This window comes from Dendrobates tinctorius, unplaced genomic scaffold, assembly GCF_039654945.1.
Source record: "Dendrobates tinctorius isolate UK_male_01 unplaced genomic scaffold, ASM3965494v1 ptg000093l, whole genome shotgun sequence".
NCBI lineage: Eukaryota > Metazoa > Chordata > Amphibia > Anura > Dendrobatidae > Dendrobates > Dendrobates tinctorius.
The window spans coordinates 6,120,653-6,147,145 of NW_027361761.1; the positions used below are offsets into that span (position 1 = coordinate 6,120,653).

The following is a 26,493-nucleotide window of genomic DNA, read 5'->3' on the forward strand; positions in this document are numbered from 1 at the left end:
AATTTGTGTGTCCTATCGGAAGTGAGGGGACTGGCAGGAGTTTCGCGGGAAAAACTGGATTTTCGCGCCACTCGCGGCCATAACGTGAGACTCGGAGCGGACACTGCGCGCTCGATCCCTGCTCTGTCTGTACTCACGGCTCGGTATAAAACCCAGAGACATGGCGGCTCCCGGGGCTGTGGAGGTCGATGATCAGGAGCTGCGGGAGGCGCAGCGTGAATACCTGGATTTCCTGGACGATGAGGTGGGTGAGGGGCGATTGTATGGCGTCAGCGGGGGGGAGGCCATCACTGCTCCTAACCTGTCCAGATGATATCGGCCGCAGATTGCACCGACCTGATCGGTGTCGGTTTGAGAACTAAGTATTTTCTCTCTGCCTTTTATTCAGTCAGAGGCGGTACTGACAGGGTTAAATGAGTGAGGGTCACAGATCTTACACCGGGGTCACACTCACTAGATGCCCCCGGCGCTTTCTGGTCGCTTCACCCTGGTACAAATGGGTTCTGGGCGTCAAAAGGGGCATTTTTCTCCAACTCATAGAAAGGGTTAATTGCACGCTGCTGTGAAAGTTAGTGGGGTGTTCCCATCTCCGACATCCTGCCCCAATATGTAGTAGATGTATTAATATTAGTGAATACCTACAAATGTCGTATAGTTCTTCTGATGAGCTATGCCGTTTGGCTCATGTGCAGGGCACTGTACTAGGTAAGGTGTCTATGGTAGCGACACCTGACTCACTGTGTGAGGGATTGTAACCGTGGATACCTAAGCTACTGCCCTGCACGTAAGGTAAGCGATGTAGCTGAGGCCAGGTTCGTACTGCGTTAGCGCTATAGTAACGGAGCCTCAGACGCTGCAGCCCGCGGCCGAGGCTCCGTCACTGAATGACAGCACATCGCTAGTGCATGCCGATCATGGCACTCCCGATAGCGGGAGGGAATGGCAGCGTTAACGGACTGCGTTATGCCGAGGTGTAACGCAGTCCGTCTAATGGACTGGCATAATGCAGTGTGACCCCAGCCTAATCAGAAGAACTGTGCTACGTTTCTAATTGGAGATATTTGCTGCTATTACTCCTGCTACAGGACTTTGGAGATGGGAATATGTCCCGTTAAAGGGGGTGTTGCTCCACCCTGGCCCAAATTAGGTTCACAGACATTAACTTAAAAAAAATATACTTTTTTTTTTTTTTGTTTTCCCGTCTGACTTTCTTGCCCTGAGCTGTCAGAGGGGAGGGTGGTGAAAGAGGGGAAATCAAGCAGCTGGGAAGATGCACTTGAATAATTCCCTACACCCTGTGCTTGGTTTGACCAGTCATTCTGTGCAGACCGTCCCTCTAGCATCTAAGGCTAGTTTCACATTAGCGTTTATGGCCGCCGCTAAGCCCCGCCCCCTGCCGCACCTCCGCCAGTAGCTCCGCCTACGGGCGCATGACGCTGCATGCGTCCCCTATCTTTAGCACTGGGGACGCAGGCCGAGCGCAGGTATGCGTTTGGCGACGCATGCGTCCTTTTGACGATGCGCCAAGTGCACCAAATTGCTACAGGTTGCGTTTAGCGCTGGTCGGCGCACCGTCAAAAGGACGCATGCGCCGCCAAATGCATACCTGCGCTCGGCCTGCGTCCCCAGTGCTAAAGATAGGGGACGCATGCAGCGTCATGCGCCCGTAGGTGGAGCTACCGGCGGGGCTTAGCGGCGGCCGTGCGCAGCCCGATGCTGCGGCCGTAAACGCTAATGTGAAATGTGGCCCAAAGTCATTTAACCCTTTTCATAATGCTCATTTTTATGCCAGTTATTCCTATATTTTTCTTGCAAGCGCCTGCACCTCTGCCCCATCATAGATCTGTCGTGTGCCCTAGCGGCGGACCACCAGTGATCTGATCTCCTGTGCTCCTTACATTCGGCAGATACAGATCTTCAGCTTTGAAGGTGATAAACACACTTGATTTTCGCCCCTCTTTCTGCAGGAAGATCAGGGCATTTACCAGAGCAAAGTGCGGGACATGATCAGCGACAACCAATACCGGCTGATCGTGAACATCAATGATCTCCGCAGGAAGAACGAGAAGAGGGCGAGTCAGTAAGTATCCGACACGCAGAGCTCTCCGCCTGAGCCCCCCAACGTGGTGCTCACCGTGTCTTCTATCTACCCAGGCTCATGAACAAGGCCTTCGAGGGACTGATCGCCTTCCAGCGAGCTCTGAAGGACTTTGTTGCTTCCATTGATGGCACTTATGCCAAACAGTACGAGGACTTCTATATCGGTCTGGAAGGAAGCTTTGGGGCGAAACACGTCACTCCCCGAACACTGACGTCGCACTTCCTGGGCTCTATGGTCTGTGTGGAGGGCATTGTCACCAAGTGTAAGGGTCACATACTATATACAGAAATATAACTAATAATACGCTCCTCCCTATGTACAAGAATATAACTACTACTAGCTGAAGAGCCTGGCGTTGCCCAGGCATAGTACCTAACTGTGGGCCCCGCGCTGATGCTTCGTGATTGGTTGGTGATACACACATACATTCACTTTTATATATAGTTAATACTGTATGTAGAAGAATACTATAACACTGCTCCTATGTACAAGAATATAACTGCTATAATACTGCCCCCTATGTACAAGAGTATAACTACTATAATACTGCTTCTATGTACAAGACTATAACTACTATAATACTGCTTCTATGTACAAGAATATACCTACTATAATACTGCTCCCTATGTACAAGAATATAACTACTATAATACTGCCCCTATGTACAAGAATATAACTACTATAATACTGCCCCCTATGTACAAGAATATAACTACTATAATACTGCCCCTATGTACAAGAATATAACTACTATAATACTGCTCCTATGTACAAGAATATAACTACTATAATACTGCTCCTATGTACAAGAACATAACTACTATAATACTGCTCCTATGTACAAGAATATAACTACTATAATACTGCTCCTCTTGTATAAGAATATAACTACTATAATGCTCCCTCCCATTGACTCTAGAATATAATCTTATATTCCAGGTTCTCTGGTTCGTCCTAAAGTGGTACGTAGCGTCCATTACTGTCCAGCAACAAAAAAGACCATTGAGCGGAAATATACAGACATGACCAGTCTTGATGCATTTCCTTCCAGCGCAGTCTATCCTACAAAGGTGAGAGAGACTCATGTATAAAATGAGCGCAGAGGCTCGAAAGTGAACATTTCATACCTATCTTTAGAGAGGATTTAAAAAATAAGTAATAACTTGTCCATTCACTTACTGCAAACATTACATTTGAGTGTGAATTGTATACATGCCATGTATTGTACAATGCAGTACACCTAGTGGCCACCAGAGGTCAGTGTGTAGTAAGCGACTTAGCTAAAATCCTGCTGTCGGTCATTGGTGCACAGAGGTTCGGTGATGGGGGCGTTTCTGGTCACGCTATGCTTTTTTCTAAACTAGCTGAAGAGCCCGGCGTTGCCTGGGCATAGTAACCAACTGTGGTTAGTTATAACAAATTATAATTATATTGCACATAAAAACCGTGCATCTAATCCTATCCTATGATACTGACTGCTGAGCTGTGTATCTATTCCTCTTCTGTGTGATACTGACTGCTGAGCCATCTATCTAATCCTGTCCTGTGATACTGACTGCTGAGCTGTGTATCTATTCCTATCCTGTGTGATACTGACTGCTGAGCCATCTATCTAATCCTCTCCTGTGTGATACTGACTGCTTAGCGCTGTATCTACCGTATTTTTTGGACTATAAAACGCATCGGACCATAAGACGCACCCCAATTTTCAGTAGGAAAATAGGGGAAAAAAAGTGTCAAATGGGGGTCCGTCTTACAGTCCGAATTCAGCTTACCTGGGAAGGGATCCGGCACAGGTGGAGGAGTAGTCACAGGGGTCATTCAGTGGTCCAGGCTCGTGCGGTGGCGGCTCTGTGCTAGTGCAGGTTGGTTGTGCTGGGGCAGGTGGGCGGTGCGGTGGTGGCAGCGGGCTGTGCTCCGGTGCAGGGGCCGCGGCTCCGCCGGGATTTCTTCGCAGCCTGGAGGCCCCCGCAGTTCCCTTGCTGGCCGCCGCCATGTTGCGGTGGCCTCCGGGAGCATGGACACCGGAAAGATGGCCGCCGGTCCGGGGACGGCGCATACGCGGGATCATATCTCGTCCCGAAATCTCGGGGGACTAGATTGAAATCTCGGCGACGAGATCTCGTGTCCCGAAATCTCGGCGACGAGATTGAAATCTCGGCGACGAGATCTCGTGTCCCGAAATCTCGGCGACGAGATTGAAATCTCGGCGACGAGATCTCGTGTCCCGAAATCTCGGCGACGAGATTGAAATCTCGGCGACGAGATCTCGTGTCCCGAAATCTCGGCGACGAGATTGAAATCTCGGCGACGAGATCTCGTGTCCCGAAATCTCGGCGACGAGATTGAAATCTCGGCGACGAGATCTCGTGTCCCGAAATCTCGGCGACGAGATTGAAATCTCGGCGACGAGATCTCGTGTCCCGAAATCTCGGCGACGAGATCGAAATCTCGGCGACGAGATCTCGTGTCCCGAAATCTCGGCGACGAGATCGAAATCTCGGCGACGAGATCTCGTGTCCCGAAATCTCGGCGACGAGATCGAAATCTCGGCGACGAGATCTCGTGTCCCGAAATCTCGGCGACGAGATCGAAATCTCGGCGACGAGATCTCGTGTCCCGAAATCTCGGCGACGAGATCGAAATCTCGGCGACGAGATCTCGTGTCCCGAAATCTCGGCGACGAGATCGAAATCTCGGCGACGAGATCTCGTGTCCCGAAATCTCGGCGACGAGATCGAAATCTCGGCGACGAGATCTCGTGTCCCGAAATCTCGGCGACGAGATCGAAATCTCGGCGACGAGATCTCGTGTCCCGAAATCTCGGCGACGAGATCTCGTGTCCCGAAATCTCGGCGACGAGATCGAAATCTCGGCGACGAGATCTCGTGTCCCGAAATCTCGGCGACGAGATCGAAATCTCGGCGACGAGATCTCGTGTCCCGAAATCTCGGCGACGAGATCTCAATCTCGGCGACGAGATCTCGTGTCCCGAAATCTCGGCGACGAGATCTCAATCTCGGCGACGAGATCTCGTGTCCCGAAATCTCGGCGACGAGATCTCAATCTCGGCGACGAGATCTCGTGTCCCGAAATCTCGGCGACGAGATCTCAGTCTCGGCGACGAGATCTCGTGTCCCGAAATCTCGGCGACGAGATCTCAGTCTCGGCGACGAGATCTCGTGTCCCGAAATCTCGGCGACGAGATCTCAGTCTCGGCGACGAGATCTCGTGTCCCGAAATCTCGGCGACGAGATCTCAGTCTCGGCGACGAGATCTCGTGTCCCGAAATCTCGGCGACGAGATCTCAGTCTCGGCGACGAGATCTCGTGTCCCGAAATCTCGGCGACGAGATCTCAGTCTCGGCGACGAGATCTCGTGTCCCGAAATCTCGGCGACGAGATCTCAGTCTCGGCGACGAGATCTCGTGTCCCGAAATCTCGGCGACGAGATCTCAGTCTCGGCGACGAGATCTCGTGTCCCGAAATCTCGGCGACGAGATCTCAGTCTCGGCGACGAGATCTCGTGTCCCGAAATCTCGGCGACGAGATCTCAGTCTCGGCGACGAGATCTCGTGTCCCGAAATCTCGGCGACGAGATCTCAGTCTCGGCGACGAGATCTCGTGTCCCGAAATCTCGGCGACGAGATCTCAGTCTCGGCGACGAGATCTCGTGTCCCGAAATCTCGGCGACGAGATCTCAGTCTCGGCGACGAGATCTCGTGTCCCGAAATCTCGGCGACGAGATCTCAGTCTCGGCGACGAGATCTCGTGTCCCGAAATCTCGGCGACGAGATCTCAGTCTCGGCGACGAGATCTCGTGTCCCGAAATCTCGGCGACGAGATCTCAGTCTCGGCGACGAGATCTCGTGTCCCGAAATCTCGGCGACGAGATCTCAGTCTCGGCGACGAGATCTCGTGTCCCGAAATCTCGGCGACGAGATCTCAGTCTCGGCGACGAGATCTCGTGTCCCGAAATCTCGGCGACGAGATCTCAGTCTCGGCGACGAGATCTCGTGTCCCGAAATCTCGGCGACGAGATCTCAGTCTCGGCGACGAGATCTCGTGTCCCGAAATCTCGGCGACGAGATCTCAGTCTCGGCGACGAGATCTCGTGTCCCGAAATCTCGGCGACGAGATCTCAGTCTCGGCGACGAGATCTCGTGTCCCGAAATCTCGGCGACGAGATCTCGGTCTCGGCGACGAGATCTCGTGTCCCGAAATCTCGGCGACGAGATCTCGGTCTCGGCGACGAGATCTCGTGTCCCGAAATCTCGGCGACGAGATCTCGGTCTCGGCGACGAGATCTCGTGTCCCGAAATCTCGGCGACGAGATCTCGGTCTCGGCGACGAGATCTCGTGTCCCGAAATCTCGGCGACGAGATCTCGTGTCCCGAAATCTCGGCGCCGAGATCTCGATCTCGGCGACGAGATCTCGGCGACTGGTCTTCAAGAATCCAGCAGAGAAATCACCAGCCACTCAGAAGGGCGTCGGCTGCCTTATATCCAGTCTGAAGTTCCTGTTACCAGAAGAGGGAGATCCTCGGACACAAAAGGTGAATGAACAGATGAGCTCACAACACTATCCTGTGTGATACTGACTGCTGAGCCGTGTGTCTAATCCTATCCTGTGATACTGACTTCTGTATTATTAATGGTGCATACTCAGATTGGGCCAGGGTTACTAGTGGGGTACCACAGGGTTCTGTATTGGGCCCCTTACTATTTAATATATTTATTAATGATCTAGTGGATGGCTCACACAGTAAAATATCAGTATTTGCAGATGATACAAAACTATGTAAGGTAGTTAACACAAAGGAGGACAGTTTGCAACTACAGACAGATTTGAGTAAATTGGAGAATTGGGCTTAAAAATGGCAAATGAGGCTTAACACAGATAAGTGTAAGGTTATGCACATGGGAAGGAGAAACAGATGCTACAATTACTAAATGGGAAACTGCTGGGGAAATCAGACATGGAAAAAGACTTGGGCATCTTAGTCAATAAGAAGCTAAATTGGAGTGCCCAGTGTCAGGCAGCTGCCACCAAAGCAAATGGGGTCATGGGATGCATTAGAAGAGGTCTGGGGACACGAGATGAAAACATAGTTCTCCCTCCGTACAAATCACTCGTCAGACCACACTTGGAGTATTGTGTGTAATTTTGTACGCCGGTGCTCAAGAAAGACATTACTGACCTTGAAAGGGTTCAAAGGCGGGATGATAAAGGGAGTTGGTTCACTACAATACCCAGAAAGGTTATCAAAATTAGGTCTATTTACTCTAGAAAAGAGAAGACTTAGGGGAGACCTAATATATATGTACAAGTATATCAGAGGGCAATACAGAGATCTCTCCAATGAACTGTTTGTACCAAGGACTGTGACAAACTGTGACAAGAACAAGGGGGCATTCTCTTCGTATGGAGGAAAGACAATTTCTGCACCAGCATAGAAGAGGGTTCTTCACGGTAAGAGCAGTGAGGCTCTGGAATTCTCTTCCTGAGGAAGTGGTGATGGCCAACTCACTGAATTTTAAGAAAGGAATGGATGCTTGTGAGTAACAGTATAGAAGGTTACGAATAACAGAATATTATAGGTAGATGGTTGACCCAGCTAAGCGGAAGGAATTTTTTTTTCCCTATGGAGAAAATTGGCTTCTACTCTTTTTGCCTTCCCCAGGATCAACAATGCAGAACAGCTGCACTAAAAATAGGCTGAACTAGATGGACATAAGGTCTTCCTTCAGCCTTCAAAACTATGTATCTAATCCTATCTTGTGTGATACTGGGCTCCCCCTGCAGTCTGTGTCAGAGGGTGGTCTGTGTTGGCACGGTAATAAGTTATTTACAGCTTTACAGAAGGACGATAACACCATAGAAATGATAAGAATAATAGGCCTCAGTTACCACAACTGTCTACAATCACATCTCTGGGACAGCGTGGCGAGTTTTGAGTGGCTACTTTTGTGTTTCGACTTTTATGTGGTGAGGTTGGTGTATTTGTGGTGAAATGTGTGCTGAGGGTGGTATATGTGCTGAAGTACATGGTGGTGTGTGGCGCATTTTCTGTGTTCATATCCCCGTGTGTGGTGAGTATCCCATGTCAGGGCCCCACCTTAGCAACTGTACGGTATATACTCTTTGGCGCCATCACTCTCATTCTTTTAAGTCCCCCTTGTTCACATCTGGCAGCTGTCAATTTACCTCCCAACACTTTTCCTTTCACTTTTTCCCCTTTATGTAGATAGGGGCAAAATTGTTTGAATTGGAACGTGCAGGATTAAAATCTCGCCTCACAACATAGCCTATGATGCTCTCGGGGTCCAGACGTGTGACTATGCCAAATTTTGTGGCTGTAGCTGCGACAGTGCGGATGGCAATCCCGGACACACTAGATACCTATCTGAGTGTAGAGCCCCGCCCGCTCCACATAGCCATATTCACTATATCCCACATCCCGTCAGCCAGAGCTACTGGACTACTACCCTTAATATCCCACAGCATCACATCAGCCAGAGCCACCGGACTACTACCACTAATATCCCACATCATCGCATCAGCCAGAGCCACCGGACTACTACCCCTAATATCCCACATCATCTCATCAGCCTGGGGTCAGAACCAGAGCGCTGAGTGGAACAGTCCTGACTTCCATACCGGGGATCCCTTTGAAAAGCCTGGGGTCAAAACCAGTGTGCTGAGTGGATTTGCCCTGACTTCCATACCAATGATCCCTTTAAGAAAGGTATGGGGTCAGAACCACAGAGCTGAGTGGAACGGTCCTAACTTCCATATCGGGGATCCCTTTAAGAGAGGTCTGGGGTCAAAACCAAAGCACTGGATGGATTTGCTCTGACTTCCATACCAATGATCCCTTTAAGAGGGAAGATGTGCCTATGGATGGAGGATGTGTGATGGGTATGTAGGCACGGGAGGGGGGGATTCACTTCTGTCATGTACTCACTGCTCCTTTCTGGGGGACAGACAATGGCTGGGAGCTTATGTTTCCAGGGATGCTATATATCTCCCACCATGTCAGTGTCTGCTGAGGTGTTGTCAAGTGGGGAAAACTTGCTCATAGCAACCAATCACAGCTCAGCTTCTTTTAACCAGCTCTCGTGAAATGAGAGATGCTTAGTGATTGGTTGCAAAGAAAACTGTTTCTCATAGCAACCAATCACAGCTTAGCTTCTTATGAACAGCTCTGGTGAAATTAAAGATGCTTCGTGATTGGTTGGTGAGACACACACACACACACACACACACACACACACACACACACACACACACACACACTCACACTCACATATTTATATCTCTCTATTTGTATTTTGTCTTTATTTTTGCATCTTCTCAGGATGAGGAGAATAATCCCCTGGAGACAGAGTTTGGCCTTTCCCTGTACAAGGACCACCAGACCATCACCATCCAGGAGATGCCAGAGAAGGCCCCTGCCGGTCAGCTGCCGCGCTCTGTGGATATCATCTTGGACGATGATTTGGTGGATAAGGTGAAGCCCGGGGACCGGGTGCAGATTATTGGGACATTTCGCTGCCTTCCATCTAAGAAGAGTGGCTACACATCGGGCTCATTCAGGTGACTCTGACTTTCTACCAGTATGCCCACAGCTGATGTTTTCTACATTAGTCTTGGTTTCAAGGCTATTGGGAGAGACTGGGACCTGACCAACTTGGCCGCCCTCTTTTTAACCTGTCTAATATTGCAATATATTGTCTTTATTTGTAAAGGACGATAATGATCGCCTGCAACGTGGTGCAGATGAGTAAGGAGGTGTCTCCAGTCTTCTCAGCGGATGACCTGGCCAAAATGAAGAAGTTCAACAAGCACCACTCCAAGGTAAGAGACCACCATGTCCTGTATCTGGGATGTGTCCATGTTGCCCCCCGTCCTTCATACGCTCCTTCCTCTTCTCCCCAGGACGTGTTTGAGCAGCTCTCCCGCTCCCTGGCTCCCAGTATTCATGGACACCATTTCATTAAGAAGGCCATATTGTGCATGCTGCTCGGAGGGGTGGAGAAGGTTCTGGAAAACGGGACCAGGATCAGAGGAGACATCAACGTTCTCCTCATAGGTACGGGGGTCTGCTGTCTTACTGTGAATCCCACCCGCACTGCAACTTAGATGGCTGCTCCCCCTTGGTTGGGGAGGTCCGATCAGTCTTCGCTGTGTCAGTCTAGTTCTCTACTGGTTTGGCTGCTTTACAGGGCTCTGAAAGTTCTTAGGCTAGTTTCACACTAGCGCTTTTGAGCGCAGCGACGGCCTGTGCACGGCCGCAGCTAAGCCCCGCCCCCTGCCGCGCCTCCGCCGGTAGCTCCGCCTACCGGCGCATGACGCTGCATGCGCCCTGCGTCCCCTATCTTTATCACTGGGGGCGCAGGCCGTGCGCAGTATGCGTTTGGCGGCGCATGCGTCCTTTTGACGGTGCGCCAAACGCAAACTGCATGCAGTTTGGGCTCTTGGGCTTCTTTCACATTTCAGTTTTTACTCGGAATCTTTTTTTTTTTTTTTGTTTTTTTTTTTTTTTTCCCTCAGACTTGCATTAGTGACTGATTTTGCTGTTTTGGCAAAAAAAAAAAACGCCCTCTCCTCCTGCCCTCTACTCCTACGGTTTGGCACTGACGACAATAGACTGAAGTGTGAAAGAGGCCTTAGTCGGAACATACTTACAAGTAGTGTGGTGGCAGCAGGAGTCGGACGATTCTGCGTCGGTCCCGGTCCAACACTGCAGGGCGATGATCACGCTCCTTTCCCAGGCTGATGCAGCAGGTTCGGTGATGCTCTGTGGTGCGGGGGCTCTGACGACATTTTGTGAAAGCCCAGAGGCCCCCGCACATTGCTGCGATGCGGTGGCCTCCGGGAAAAGGAAAATTGCTGTGGGGGGCAGTGCATGCTCAGATTGCCTCCGGGCTTTCACAAAATGTCAGCGGAGTCCCCCACACCACAGAGCATCGCCAAACCTGCTGCACCAGCCTGGGATGGGAGTCTTCTCACCAGACCCCCGAACACACCCCCTGTGACCACACTCCACCAGAACTGCTGTTTCCCCCTCTCCGGTAAGCAGAATTTGGGCTGTAAGACGGACGCCCACTTGACACGTTACGTTTTTTTTCCCCCATGTTTTCCTTCTGAAAATTTGGCGTGCATCTTATAGTCCGAAAAATACTGTGATTTCCTTTTAACCCCTTGCCACTGACAGGATAGTACATCAGCGGCCATTATCCCCCCGCTTTGAGGTGGGCTCCGGCGGTGAGCCCACCTCAAAGCCGCGACACGTCAGCTGTTTTCAACAGCCGCCTTGTGCCTGCAATAGGTGCGAGCGGGATCGTGATCCGCCCGCACTTATTAACTAGTTAAATGCCGCTGTCAAACACTGACAGCGGCACTTAACAAGAGCTTCCGGCCTCCCAGCTGGAAATACGCGCATTGCTGACCCCCGTCACGTGATTGGGGGTCAGCAATGCGTTGGAATAACAACCAGAGGTCTACTGGAGACCTCTATGGTTGATGCCGGATTGCTATGAACGTCACCCGGTGGTCGGTGCTCATAGCAATGCTGTTATTCAGCTACATATAGGCGATCTAATCATTGCTTGTATGTAGCTGAGCCAATGAGTTGTGGCAGCTATTGAAAGTAAAAGTAAAAAAAAAAATTAAGAGTTCAAATCACCCCCCTTTCGCCCCATTCAAAACTAAGCAATAAAAATAAAGTCAAACATGCACATGTTTGGTATCGCCATGTTCAGAATCGCCTGATCTATCGGTAAAAAAAGATTAACCCGATCGCTAAACGGCGTAGAGGGAGGAAAATCAAAACACCACAATTACGTTTTTTTTAATCGCTGTGACATTGCGTTAAAGTGCAATAACTGGAGAATTAAAAAATCGTATCTGCACAAAAAATGTTAAGGTCACTTCAGTGCGCAAAAGATAAGCCCTCACCCAAGCTGAGATCACAAAAAATGGAGTCGCTACTGTTATCGACAAATGGCAAATTTTTTTTTTTTTTTTTAAAAAGCAAACTTTGGAATTTTTTTTCACAACTTAAATAAAAGAACCTAGACATGTTTGGTGTCTATGAACTCGTAATGACCTGGAGAATCATAATGGCAGGTCAGTTTTAGCATTTGGTGAACCTAGCAAAAAAGCCAAACAAAAAACAAGTGTGCGATTGCACTTTTTTGCAATTTCACCGCACTTAGAATTTTTTCCTGTTTTCTGTTACATGACATGGTAAAACCAATGGTATTGTTGAAAAGTACAACTCGTCCCGCAAAAGATAAGCCCTCACGTGGCCATATTAAATAAGAAAGTTATGGCTATGGAAAGAAGGGGAGCGATAAACGAAAATGCAAAACAAAAAAAAACTGCTTGTCATTAACCCCTTAACTCCCGGAGCGTTCGGTTTTTCGCTCCTTTTTTCCAGGATGTCCACCTGACAGCACGGTGGAGGACGTCCTCCTCCTCCTTACAGGGACAGGAAAGCACACAAGAGGTTAAAAGGCCCCGTCCCACCCCTTTCCCTCAGTGTCTTTCCTGTCCCTGCACGGAGGGACATACGAGAGGAGCAGGAAGATTACCTGAGGGTGCAGGGGGATCGGGCGGCCGGTCCAATCCTTCCCCCTGTCAGGATGCCCAGACCGCGAGGCGGTTGCGGCTGGAAGCGCTTGCCCCGCACGCAGCCGGCGGTGTGGGCGCCGGCGAGAGATCCCGGGGCAGCTGGAGCCGGGTCCCTGCAATGGGTGCCGCCATTGCAAGATGCTCGGTGGGCGGGGCTTCAGAACAGGAAGTGGCCGGAGCGCGGTGATGACGTCACGCGCCGGTTTGAAAACAGCGCGCCAGCAGCTCGCCGCATCAGCAGCTCTCACAGCACGCCAGCAGCTCACCGCAGACCAGGAGTTCACCGCACGCTAGCAGCTCACCGCAGGGAACAGCTGCTTCACTGGTATGGACCCAGAGGCGCCAGCCGACAGAGGGGTAAGTGCGCCTGGTGCAATCCAACCCCCACACTGCCTTCCCCGCAGCCCAGGACAACTGACCCGACTATCCCTGTTCTGTATCGTACAGGAGAAGGGTACCCCAGCCCCCCCGACAGAGGTTAAGGACTCGGTAAAGGCCACATCTAAGTCTATCAGATGCCCGGTTTGCAGGGTAAAGCTGCCAGACAACTATTCCAAGACTCTCTGCGGACCCTGCACTTCAAGGGTCGTAAGAGACGAGCAGCCGTCCCTCCTGGCCGAGATGCGATCCTTGATTCGGGAGGAAGTACAGGCCTCCAGAACCAGTCTCTCACGGCAGCAGTCCCCTAGTCCGGGGCCAAGCCGGAAGCGGCCGAGGTGGGAGATGGAGCTAGCCTCGGAGACAAGTTCGCCTGAAGGGTCAGACCCCCGGGACTCGGATCCCGAGGAGGGGGAGATCCCGACTGACAGGAGGGACCAAGGAAGGAAATACCTGTTTAAGTTAGAGGACACCGAGGACTTTGTGCAGGCGGTAAGGAACACCATGCAGATAGAGGATGTTCCAAAGCCGCAGTCCCGACAGGACCTGATGTTTGGGGGACTGGTCGCTCGGAAACAAACTGTGTTCCCCGTAAGCGAACACATTAAGACAATGGTCCTAGAAGAATGGAAAGAGGCAGAACGGCGACTTGTACTGTCTCTGGACTTTAAGAGCCGACTGCCCTTTGACCCAGAGGAAACACGATTGTGGGAGGAAATTCCTAAAATCGATGTTCCTGTAGCTAGGGTGACCAAAAAAACCACCATCCCCTTCGAGGACTCATCAAGTCTCAGAGACCCGATGGACCGGAAGGCGGATATTCTGTTAAAGAGAACATGGGAATCGGCAGCTGCCCTTACTAAGGTTAACATAGCAGCCACCTCAGTGGCCAGGTCCATGTTCCTATGGGTGGGGCAGTTGGAAGAGCATTTATCCAACAAGACCCCTAGATCTGAGATCCTAGCTTCCCTCCCTCTGATAAAATCAGCCACTGCGTTCCTTTCAGATACATCGGCCGAATCAGTAAGATTCGCAGCTAGAAACGGCTCCCTTTCCAACGCAGCTAGGCGAGCGGTTTGGCTGAAGTCTTGGTCTGGGGATAATGCTTCAAAGGCAAAGCTTTGCTCCATCCCCTTTTCAGGCTCAAGGGTGTTCGGGCCAGCTCTAGATAGCATCCTAGAGCAGGTGTCTGACAAAAACAAGGGGTTTCCAGAAGAAAAACCAAAGCGTCCCCAGTCCTTTCGTAGAGGGTCCTTTCTCAGGAGACAGACCAATTTTAGGAGCCAGGGTAGATCCAACAGGGGCTCCTTTAGAAACACTCAGAGCCAAGGGGGAGAAGCAAGGCCCCTCTTTTCGCGTCATCCTCCAGGTCTAGAAGGCAATGACGCGCCACAGGTGTCGGGGGAAGACTGCGACGATTTGCAGCAAGGTGGCGCCAGGTAACCCAGAACCGGTGGGTCCTCAGAACCATCACAGAAGGGTACAGCATAGAATGTTATTCCCCTCCCCCCGACAGATACATCGCCCCCACCGTAGTCCCGGAAGACTCTACCATGTGGGCAGACCTACAGGACCTGTTCCGGTCAGAGGTCATAGTGCCAGTTCCGCAGCAGGAGAGGGGAAAAGGTCATTACTCTTCCCTATTCTCCATTACAAAACCATCTGGCGAGGCCAGAACAATTATAAACTTAAAACCCCTAAATGCCTGGGTGGTATACAAAAGGTTTCGAATGGAATCAATACGCTCAGCGATTCAACTTAGACAGGGATGCTGTCATGTGTACTCTGGACCTGAAGAGTGCATACTATCAGGTCCCCATCCATCCCGCATCTCAAAGCCTATTAAGATTCGCAATCAGTCTACCATCCCGGACCTGCCACTTCCAGTTCCAGTGCCTTCCGTTCGGGCTGGCTTCGGCCCCCCGAATATTTACAAAGCTGGTAGCGGAGGTGGTAGCCTACCTGAGAAAGCAGGGAGTCATTATAATACCGTATCTAGATGACTTTCTCCTAGTCGCAGGATCAGAAGAAAGGCTCATCCAGGACAGAAGCCGAACGATCACAACACTGGAGTATCTTGGCTGGCTGATCAACGACCAGAAGTCAGACCTAAAACCAGAAAGCAGGAAGATCTTCCTGGGAGTCCTTCTGGACTCAAGAGACAGAATATCCCGGCTACCAAGAAAAAAGCAGCAGACAATTCAAGACAGTCAAGGGACTACTGAGACACCGCTCCTCCATAAGAGGTGCAATGGAAGTTCTGGGTCTGATGACGGCTTGCATTCCATGCGTCAGATGGGCCCAGTCCCATTCGAGGCCCCTGCAAAAGGAAATCCTCGCAGGATGGAACAGGCGTCGGGATTCTCTCGACGGGCCCATATCCTTACCAGACACGGTAAGAAGATCCCTGCGGTGGTGGATACAGCCCCAGAACTTTCAGGTGGGCGTGCTATGGACAACCTCGCCGTTCGTGGTAATCACCACAGACGCCAGTACGTGGGGATGGGGAGCCCACGTAGAAGGGAGAATTTTTCAAGGAAGATGGCCGGTCAGCATCAGAAGCAGATCCTCCAACTTCAGGGAGCTCTATGCGGTCTGGGAAGCCCTGCGTCAGAACCGGTCGGTAGTGAGAAATCGACATGTCCGGATATTGTCCGACAACACAACGGCAGTCTCATTCCTGAAACACCAGGGAGGTCCGAGACATCGACCACTCCAGGCACTCGCAGGTCGAATATTCGCCTGGGCAGAAGAGGTGGTCCTCTCCATAACGGCAATCCACCTAGAGGGTTCTCAGAACGTAGTAGCAGACTATCTAAGCAGACAGCGGGGTCAGCCCGACAGAGTGGGAGCTAAACGAAGAAATCTTCCATCAGCTTTGTCAGCGTTGGGGGAACCCCCAGTATAGATCTGTTTGCAAACCGGAAGAACGCAAAGGTCGCCAGATTCTACTCCTTGAACCCAGCAGATCACCCGGACGGAGTAGATGCCCTGAGCCAGGCCTGGACGGAACCCCTCTTGTATGCATTCCCGCCACTGGTGCTGATACCGGCGGTACTCAGGAAGATCTGCGAGGACCGCCCGTCGGTGATATTAATAGTGCCATACTGGCCAAAGAGAAGCTGGTTTCCGCTGCTAGGAGCCATGGCAGTAGGAAACCCAGTCGAGCTACCCCTGAAGGGAGATGTTATCCACCAGGGGCTGATTCGCCATCCAGACCCAGCAAGGCTACGCCTCTCGGCATGGATCCTGAAAGGGACATCCTGAGAGCAAAGGGCTTATCTGAGCAGGTCATATCCACTCTACTGACCAGCAGGAAACCGGTAACATCCGCAATCTACAGAAAAATATGGAAGAGATTCTGCCTGGAAGGTGGCAGGTCCGACCTCTCGGCAGGTACCCCTGACCTCCCTAGTGTCCTAGACTTTCTGCAGTCGGGATATAATAAGGGGCTTAAACCCAGCACGTTAAAGGTCCAGATCTCGGCTTTGAGCGCCTTCTTCGACTACCCTTTAGCCTCCCATCCTTGGGTGGTAAGATTCATAAAGGCCACGCAGCGTCTTCGCCCCACAATTAGGCAGCTCACCCTGCCCTGGGACCTCGGCCTGGTACTCAGATCTTTATGTAGGGACCCCTACATGCCTAGTGATAGAATGTCCATTTCGACTCTCTCGAAAGACGTCTTTCCTTGTAGCCATCACCACGGTCAAAAGAATAGGGGAGATCCAGGCCCTGTCCACCAAGGATCCATATCTCCAGATCAGAGACTATCATATAACCTTAAGATTAGATCCGGCTTTTATCCCCAAGGTAGCCTCTTACCAGAATATAAATCAGGAGATAGTGCTACCATCCTTCTGCAGCAATCCCCGCAATGAGAAAGAACAGCGTCTCCACTCCCTAGACGTAAGACGGGCAGTTATAAGCTATCTAGAGGCCACCAATGACTGGCGTATTGACTCAAACTTGTTCATCCTCTTCGGGGGTAAAAATAGGGGGAGAAAAGCCTCTAAGGCGTCCATCGCAAGATGGATCACATCAGTAATTTCAGACGCCTACCAGTCGGAAGGCGCCAACCCACCAGATACCTTAAGGGCCCACTCTACTAGGGCAGTTTCAGCCTCCTGGGCCGAGTGCGCAGGCGCCTCAGTCGAGCAGATTTGTAGAGCGGCAACCTGGGCCAGCCTGAATACATTTTGCAAGCACTACAAACTTGACGTGCTATCAGGCCAACATACCGCATTTTGAGAAGTTCTCCAGGAGGTGATCCCACCCTGAGGAGGTGCTTTGGTACTCTCCATGGTGCTGTCAGGTGGACGTCCTGGAAAATAGGTATTAGAGCTACCGGTATTGATGTTTCCAGGAGTCCATCCTGACAGCACGGGTAGTTCCCTCCCTGTTATGTTATGTTTTAAGTTATGTAATATGATACCATTAAAAGAGTTATAGCATTATCCACGCTGTGGTTCTTGTTAAGTCACTGAGGGAAAGGGGTGGGACGGGGCCTTTTAACCTCTCGTGTGCTTTCCTGTCCCTGTAAGGAGGAGGAGGACGTCCTCCATGGTGCTGTCAGGATGGACTCCTGGAAACATCATTACCGGTAGGTCTAATACCTATTTTTCCAAAGCCATATCTTTTTTTTTTTTTCGTCAATATGGCTATGTGAAGGCTTATTTTTGCGGGACGAGTTGTACTTCTAAACAACACCATTGGTTTTACCATGTCGTGTACTCGAAAACGGGGGAGAAAAATTCCAAGTGTGGTGAAATTGCAGAAAAAGTGCAATCCCACACTTGTTTTTTGTTGGCTTTTTTGCTAGGTTCACTAAATCTAACCTGCCATTATGAATCTCCAGGTCATTACGAGTTCATAGACACCAAACCTGTCTAGGTTCTCTTTTATCCAAGTGGTGAAAAAAAAATTCCAAGTTTGCTAAAAAAAAAAAAAAAAAGTTGTGCCATTTTCTGAGACCCGTAGCATCTCCATTTTTCGTGATCTGGGGTCGGGGCTTATTTTTTCTGTGCCGGGCTGACGTTTTTAATGATGTCACACTTGAAATGTTATTTTGGTCGCCCGTTATTGCATTTTAATGCAATGTCGCGGCGACCAAAAAAAGTAATTCTGGCGTTTTTAAATTTTCTCGCTATGCCGTCTAGCGGTCGGGTTAATACTTTTTTTTTTTTTTTTTTTTTTTTATTGATCGGGCGATTCTGAACACGGTGATACTTAATAATAATAATAATAATATTATTATTATTATTATTATTATTATTATTATTATTATTATTATTATTATTTTATTTTATTTTATTTTATTTTTTTTTTTTTTTTTATTGATCGGGCGATTCTGAACACGGTGATACTTAATAATAATAATAATAATAATATTATTATTATTATTATTATTATTATTATTATTATTATTATTTTATTTTATTTTATTTTTTTTTTTTATTGATCGGGCGATTCTGAACACGGTGATACTTATTATTAATAATAATAATAATAATAATAATAATAATAATAATAATAATAAGTATCACCGTGTTCAGAATCGCCCGATCAATAAAAAAAAAAAAAATAAAAATAATAATAATAATAATATTATATTTTTTTTTTTTTTTTTTTTTTTTTTATGTAGCAGATTTACTGCAGTGCTTTGAGCGCCGGCCATCGGGCAGCGCTGAAAGCGATCTGCCTGCAACAGCCATAGAGGTCTCTGAGATCTCTGGTTATCGGGGCAACACGTCGTCGACCCCCGATCACGTGACGGGGGGGGTCGGCAATGAGCTCACTTCCGGCCCGGCGGCCGGTAGTGCTATTTAGATGCCCGCTGTCAGCTTTGACAGTGGGATTTAACTAGTTAATAGGCGCGGGCGGATGGCGATTCCGCTCGCGCCTGTTGCGGGCACATGTCAGCTGTTCATAACAGCTGACATGTCGCGGCTTTGAGGTGGGCTCACCGCCAGAGCCCACCTTCAAAGCAGGGGATTCTTACCGATGATGTACTATTCCGTCATAGGTAAGGAAAGGGTTGAAGGGGTTGTCAACTACTTTTTGTTAAGAATAGGCCCTTGGGGAGAGGGTATAAAATGTGCTAATGGACTCCCTCCACTTCAGTACTGCTGCCTTTGTCCACCCATCTGTCTCAATTCTTCTTCCATTGGGGAAGCCTCGGTTGACCGCTGCAGCCAGTCCATGGTCACGGATTGGATGCAGATGGCACTTGAGGCTCCAGTGGGGGAAAAAAAGCAAGGAGACAGAATGGGATATAAGCAGCGGTACCAAGTGGTAGTGGGGTCCAGTCAGTAAGTAACCCCTTTTCAGAGTAGGGATCCACATGATATTGGCTGTATGGCTTCCCAACGATCAGTTTGTAGTAAACGCTAATTTTTTTTTTTTTGTTTAGGCGATCCCTCTGTGGCAAAGTCTCAGCTCCTGCGGTACGTGCTCTGCACTGCCCCCCGTGCCATTCCCACCACCGGCAGAGGGTCATCAGGAGTGGGTTTAACTGCTGCAGTTACCACTGACCAAGAGACCGGTGAGTACTGATGGTAGCTTATCCGTCCCGTCCATCTAGACTTATCCTCTTCATTAAATTGTGTATTTTATCTCTAGGGGAGAGAAGATTGGAGGCCGGTGCCATGGTCCTGGCTGATAGAGGTGTTGTCTGCATTGATGAGTTTGACAAGATGTCTGACATGGATCGTACAGCAATCCACGAGGTCATGGAGCAGGGTCGGGTCACGATTGCCAAAGCTGGCATCCACGCTAGGCTAAACGCACGCTGCAGTGTACTGGCCGCTGCCAACCCTGTCTACGGAAGGGTGAGTCCCGGGTTATGCTATTATCAGATGTTGAGGCTGCAGAGTACAGGGCACAATCTACAAGGGTGGGTCCCAGGCTATAGGCATACCACTGATGTAGAGGCTGCAGTGAGTACAGGGCACGGTCTATACAAGGGTTGAGTCCCAGGTTACTCTGTGCAGCCACTGACCCACCAATAATCCTAAAACTCATCCTTGCATAGACACTGCCCTGTTCTCTCTACAAGAGTGGGAAGCTCGAAACCTGGGACCCACCCTTGCAATCGGCATGCCACTGATATAGAGGCTTCAGTGAGTATAGGGCTCCTGTTGTGAATTCTCTTGATCTGACTTGAGTCGGGGCTCCCTCTGGTGGTTACTGCGGGTAGTGTAGCTGGCCGGGTTGACAGAAGTTTGCCAACTAACAACGATGATTGGAAATCAGGGATTACTGACTGGAGGATATAAGTGAGCAGGCTTCCCTCAGTTGCTGCTGGTGATTGGTTTCTTCCTGTGCATCTTGAGGTCTGCTGTCTCCTGCCTGATCCTGCATTTTTCAGTTAAGTTGTTTATTTGCTAATCCTTAGCATCTGATCTGTTTTTTTCTCTTTCTGCTTTGCTGTGAGGGTTCAGCGTGCTCCCTGCTGGGGCAGTGCTGGACCCCGCTCCATATGTTACAGCTTGTGTCAGTTTGTTCAGTCCCCTGTTATGTTAGTCTCTTTTGCTTTGCTGCCAGTTCACACCAGAAAGCAGATAGTAGGGGAGAGGTCGTGTGACTTCAGTGTTTTTTTTGTACATCATACGTGTTGGATTTTTCAGCGTTTTTGCGTGATTGCAGACAGTGTCTTTCCTTTCCTATCTAGACAGTTTGGGCCCCATTTGCTCAGTCTATTTTCTGCCTGTGTTTGTGCCTCATCTTGTCTCACCGACAATATATGTTTGGGGGCTATTTCTTTGGGGGTCTGCTCCGGGGCAGTTTAGATTTCACCTTTCTTGCTTTAAGGTTGGTTCTCTGGCTGTGCCGAGGCGTCTAGGGCATCGTAGGTACGCCCCACTGTTAGCGGATTGCAGACCCCTAATCCAAACACAACTAAGTTACCAACCTTTCTGTTTTCCTGGTCGCCTAGCCTATTCCTGCCATCCTCCTCGGTGACCTATTCATAACAGGCTCCCATCAAACAATTTTCAGCTTAATTTTTAAACTTTTATTTTTTTATTCAGTATGATCAGTACAAAACCCCCATGGAGAACATTGGTCTTCAGGACTCGCTGTTGTCCCGTTTCGATCTCCTCTTCATTATGCTGGATCAGATGGATCCAGAGCAGGACAGGGAGATCTCTGACCACGTGCTCCGCATGCACCGCTACAGAGCTTCAGGGGAACAGGATGGAGATGGTAAGAAGGCTTTATGCATTTTGCACAAATTGCGTCTACTCCAGTTGCAGCGAATGCTGCATTCTGAATGTCATTGGCTCCCCACTGATATCCTGCTGTGGTGCATTATGGTAGATGTAGTTGTACCTGACATGTTTGGGTACTTGATGTGTCTGCTGTTTTTCAGCAATGCCACTGGGCAGTTCCGTGGACATCCTTTCCACCAATGACCCCAACGTCAGCCATGAGGAGCAGCAGGAATTGCAGGTTTATGAGAAGCATGACAGCCTCTTGCATGGAGTAAAGAAGAAGAGGTAAGACTCCGAGGTGGTGTTGAGGAGGGCTGTGCTGCCCCCCTACTGGCTGCATGGAGTCACTGTTCATAATCAATCCTCGCAGGGAGAAGACAATCAGCATGGAGTTCATGCGGAAGTACATACATGTGGCCAAGCTGTTCAAGCCGGTGCTGACCGCAGAAGCTGCAAATTATATTGCCGAGGAGTATACCCGCCTGAGGAGCCAGGACCAGATGAGCTCCGACGTGGCGCGGGTACGTCCTGAAGTTCACCACGCTCGCCCACTTTCCTAAAAGGAGGATTCTAAGTCACAGAAGTGTCAAATTCCCCTTTTGATATCGATTCCTCAGTGTGTCACTGTTTTCAAAATAACGGTTTGCTGTTGGTGTACAGTGACATCCTTGTTCATATACAGTGAGCATGTGCAGTGCTAATTTATTATACTTATATACAGTGAGCATGTATAGTGCTAATTTATTATACTTATATACAGTGAGCATGTACAGTGCTAATTTATTATACTTATATACAGTGAGCATGTACAGTGCTAATTTATTATACTTATATACAGTGAGCATGTACAGTGCTAATTTATTATACTTATATACAGTGAGCATGTACAGTGCTAATTTATTATACTTATATACAGTGAGCATGTACAGTGCTAATTTATTATACTTATATACAGTGAGCATGTACAGTGCTAATTTATTATACTTATATACAGTGAGCATGTATAGTGCTAATTTATTATACTTGTATACAGTGAGCATGTACAGTGCTAATTTATTATACTTGTATACAGTGAGCATGTACAGTGCTAATTTATTATACTTATATACAGTGAGCATGTAGTGCTAATTTATTATACTTATATACAGTGAGCATGTACAGTGCTAATTTATTATACTTATATACAGTGAGCATGTACAGTGCTAATTTATTATACTTATATACAGTGAGCGTGTATAGTGGTAATTTATTATACTTATATACAGTGAGCGTGTATAGTGGTAATTTATTATACTTATATACAGTGAGTGTGTATAGTGCTAATTTATTATACTTATATACAGTGAGTGTGTATAGTGCTAATTTATTATACTTATATACAGTGAGCATGTACAGTGCTAATTATATTTATATAGTGAGCATGTACAGTGCTAATTATATTTATATACAGTGAGTGTACAGTGCTAATTTATTTTTTTTGTAATTTCCCCTGCCGCTGTTCAGACCTCACCGGTGACTGCTCGTACCCTGGAGACGCTGATCCGTCTGTCCACAGCTCATGCTAAGGTGCGGATGAGCAAAACTGTGCAGCTGCAAGATGCTGAGGCGGCGGTGGAGCTTGTCCACTACGCTTATTTCAAAAAGGTGAGGCGCTGTTATATGATGAATCCGTACTGGAGAACTGCTTAAATAACCATTGCCTCAATATGGTGTGAGGGTTGTAGCACCACTTTGTTTTGCTCCTCTCCTCCAGGTACAAGCAGGATCCTGCAGTATATTACATGGTGGATAATCTAGTCCTGTAATCTGCTTTTTTTTTTTTCTCCACTTTTGTCTTGTATTCTTTGCTGTGTTTTTTTTCTTTGCCTTCAAAATCTTCAAAATGGCACTCTTAATTTTTTGCAGTGTAGAAAAAAGCTTTTTTGCTTAGTGCAAAAGTCATATCTGCTAATGTTATGGGATTTCAAAAAAAAAACTTGTAAGAAACTGCAAAAACAAAAAGGGGTTGCAACTTAAGAAACTCTAAGTGGACTTAGGCATTTTTTCAGCCTGCATTACATGTATTTCAAGTGTGCAAAAAAATAAAAACATACTGGAAAAAAAACCTACAAAGCATAAATGCAGCAAAGATCCGGCCTTAATGTGTTTTTTTTTTTTTTTTTTTTCTTAGATAATTATCAGCAGGCACTTATTTTGCTTTTCCTTGGTGTTCTAGGTGCTGGAAAAGGAGAAGAAACGAAGGAAGCGTGATGAGGACACCGATACGGAGGAAGAAGAGCAGCAACCGGCAGCTACGGAGCGGAGGACCCGGAAGAAGAGGTTGGGGTGATAACGTTACTCTCACTTTCTGCTATGAGGGTCGGCTGACTTTGCAATGGGTGTCTTGTGTGAAAAACAAATTGCATGGTGGCAGCGAGTATGCAGGAAAACGGACACTAGTAACTTATTCTAGTGTCGGAGTGTGACTCATGGGAATCATCACTAAAGAATATTCTGTTAGCAGGAAAACTGCGGATGGGGCAGAAGGGGAATCGCACGACCCCTATGATTTCAGCGATACAGAAGGTGAAACACCCGATGGTAAGTGGCTGCTGTATTTTTTTTTTTTTATTTTTTTTTAAACTGAACTCTCCCATGTTGGTCGTCACTGTAAACCTATGAAAGGCAATCATATTGGTCTCAGTGGGAGTATCCTAGGAATGTGGCTGGTCATTTCCAGCCATGATTTTTGCTATAGACAGCAGTACGGTGCTGCTTATTTTACTCATAGTGCCATTAATTCTACAGGGCTTTACATGCATTTTCGTCTCTGTCCCTATTGAGCATCATATTACAATGTCACTCTTTACTGTCTGAATGCTATTGGGGGAAGAAATATTTCTTTTCCAGAATATTATCTTTTAGTAACTGTTTTCTCCATTACAGTTCATTCTCCTAAGGCAGCAGCGAGCAAACGTTCCGAATCCTCAGAGAAGAGCGGACTGTCCGGGGACAGGTGAGGCTACACCACTTTTTAACTGATCACGTCCCCAAGGTGTCTGGTATATACATAACCTAATAAAAGGGTATATTGTATAAGAGTAACTGTTGTCCATAGCAACCTATCACAGCGCAGCTTTCACTTTACCAAAGCTGTTTACAAGATGTAAGCTGAGCTGTGATTGGTTGCTAGGGGCAACCTCCTCAGGTAGCTCATGCCTAGTGTGTACACTTTACATTTTTTCCCTTTTTTTCCATAAATTATTACATCTTGAGCACAGTGATCAATAAACACCATATATTATAACTTGCTGTAAGTCCCTTATTGACATAAACACCTTACACAATTTGTATAGAACCGATTTTTGTGGAGCTTTATTTTTACTATATTTTTTAGTATTTTGCGTTCGTTTCAATTTTTTTCTTTTTTTTTTTTTTTCTTCCAGGCTGAAGGATTTCAAGGCCGCCCTATTAGACTCCTTCAAATCGGCCCATGCCCAGTCCATCACCATGCCGGCCCTCATGGAGTCCATTAATAAAAACAATGACGTGCCCTTCTCTTCCGGGGAGGTGAAGGCTGCGCTGGAGCTGATGGAGGAAGCCAATCATATAATGGTTTCGGAAAACATTGTCATCTTAATCTAATGGACTTCTAATATTAAGCATTTAATGAGTCGTCGACCGTGTCCCTGTGTGAGTGCAGGCCTTAATGTAGCGCAGGTTCTACATTGTTATACGTCATTATTGTGCTACACCATTTGTGTATGCGTCATTCAGCTTTCCCAGAACCCATGGTTTTAGGTTTTCATCTTTTTTACTAGGACTTAAAGTTTTTCAAATTACAAACATTCTGTAATTTTTGTATACTTTTTTTTTTTTTTGTGTGTGTGGAAGATCTTTAAATCGTTATCGGTATATTTTAATACCCTTTTGGTCGCATCGTCACTTGTCACCATTCTTTGTATAGAGTTTTTACCTGTTTCCAGGTAGGAGTACATTGTAAAGTAACTATTCTGCAACTTTCTTTTTACCTTTGTGTGCTGGGCAAACCCCCTGGAAGTTGTGTATTTTTGCCAAATAAAGGCAAGTTTATGATGATCAGTTACTTTAGTTTGATTTGTTTTAGATGCGTGGTATATTATAGCGTTAACTCAGTCCAACTGGCACAAGGGTATAACTTTTTAGCTACCATTTTTGGCTCTTCTCTCCCTCTATTGCCTGATCACCCGTATGGCTCATTTCTCTAGTCACCTTCCTCGACAGCCATATCGGAGAATGTCTCCCTGCCCTAATGGAGGACAGGAAATGCACAAGAGGTTAAATAACCCTCCCCTTCCTGCTATATCCAGTGTTTTTCCTGTCCCCTATGGGGCATGAAGAGGTCCTGATAGTGCTGCCGTGACCGGTGGCACTACAACATCAGATACCTGTAACGACGGGCAGTCAATGGTTGAGGGCTCTGCTCTCCGTAGGAAGGCTGCTCCCGTCTCCACTTTGGTGGTACTTGGGACCCTTGCCCGCCCCTCTTGCGCCCCCTCAGCGGGGTAAAGCGGGGCGGTGCTCTGCGGCTGGGGTCCTCCTGGAGTTCCCCGGCGTCCTCCCCATGCGGCATGCGATCTGGGCGTGCACACAGGAGGTGGCGTCGAACTTCCGGTTTGCCTTCCACCTGCGTTCCAGGCGGGAACGCACGCGCGGTCCTGGGCCCCAGCCACCGGCCCTTCTGGGCTGAGCGTGGCTGCTCTCATCAAGAGGATGGAGCACCGCCGAATGTGCAGGGGCAGCTGCTGAGCAGCTGGGGAATTCAGCTGTGGGGAGAGGTGATTGAAATGACCCTCATCCGTGGACCGAGGGGAGGAGGGGCACACAACACGCTGAATGGACCTCGGTTATTCTAATCCTAGTCCGGGTGCGTCCAGGTAAGGCCATTTTTCCCTTCACCCATGACAGCACCACCTGAGAGAGGGATCCGCCCCGCCAGGACAGGAACCTACTGAGACGTAAGGGGCGGCACCTCTCCCCCCGCTTCAGTTGGGTTCCTGTCCTGGAAGGAATCCCACTGTGGCGGTGCCTGTCATGGGCGAAGAAAAAGATAAGACCCAGGCCCGTCCCGGCGCGGGAAGAACAGGTAGCTTACCTGTAGCGCCGGCCGTCGGGTCCTGGAAGCGCAGTCCCCCGGGGTCCCTG

General features: G+C 48.5%; 1 protein-coding gene across 1 annotated transcript; it reads left to right on the plus strand.

The window, feature by feature from the left end:
- Positions 1-8: 8 nt before the first annotated feature.
- On the plus strand, positions 9-25,407 carry MCM3 (minichromosome maintenance complex component 3). Its single transcript, XM_073586411.1, has 17 exons — positions 9-244; positions 1,968-2,080; positions 2,155-2,363; positions 3,041-3,171; positions 9,462-9,700; positions 9,853-9,961; positions 10,043-10,196; positions 19,530-19,661; positions 19,739-19,947; positions 21,148-21,322; positions 21,489-21,615; positions 21,701-21,851; positions 22,834-22,974; positions 23,546-23,649; positions 23,834-23,910; positions 24,256-24,325; positions 24,756-25,407. The coding sequence occupies exons 1-17, from the start codon at positions 161-163 to the stop codon at positions 24,952-24,954; spliced, it is 2,424 nt and encodes an 807-aa protein (XP_073442512.1). The 5' UTR covers positions 9-160; the 3' UTR covers positions 24,955-25,407.
- The last annotated feature ends 1,086 nt before the right edge of the window (positions 25,408-26,493 follow it).

Excerpts from the sequence above, each read along its gene's own strand:
- MCM3 (XM_073586411.1), top strand. The coding sequence starts at position 161 with ATGGCGGCTCCCGGGGCTGTGGAGGTCGATGATCAGGAGCTGCGGGAG. Across the intron at positions 3,172-9,461 it reads GCGCAGTCTATCCTACAAAG|GATGAGGAGAATAATCCCCT; the intron begins GTGAGAGAGACT and ends GCATCTTCTCAG. Across the intron at positions 19,662-19,738 it reads TACCACTGACCAAGAGACCG|GGGAGAGAAGATTGGAGGCC; the intron begins GTGAGTACTGAT and ends TTTTATCTCTAG.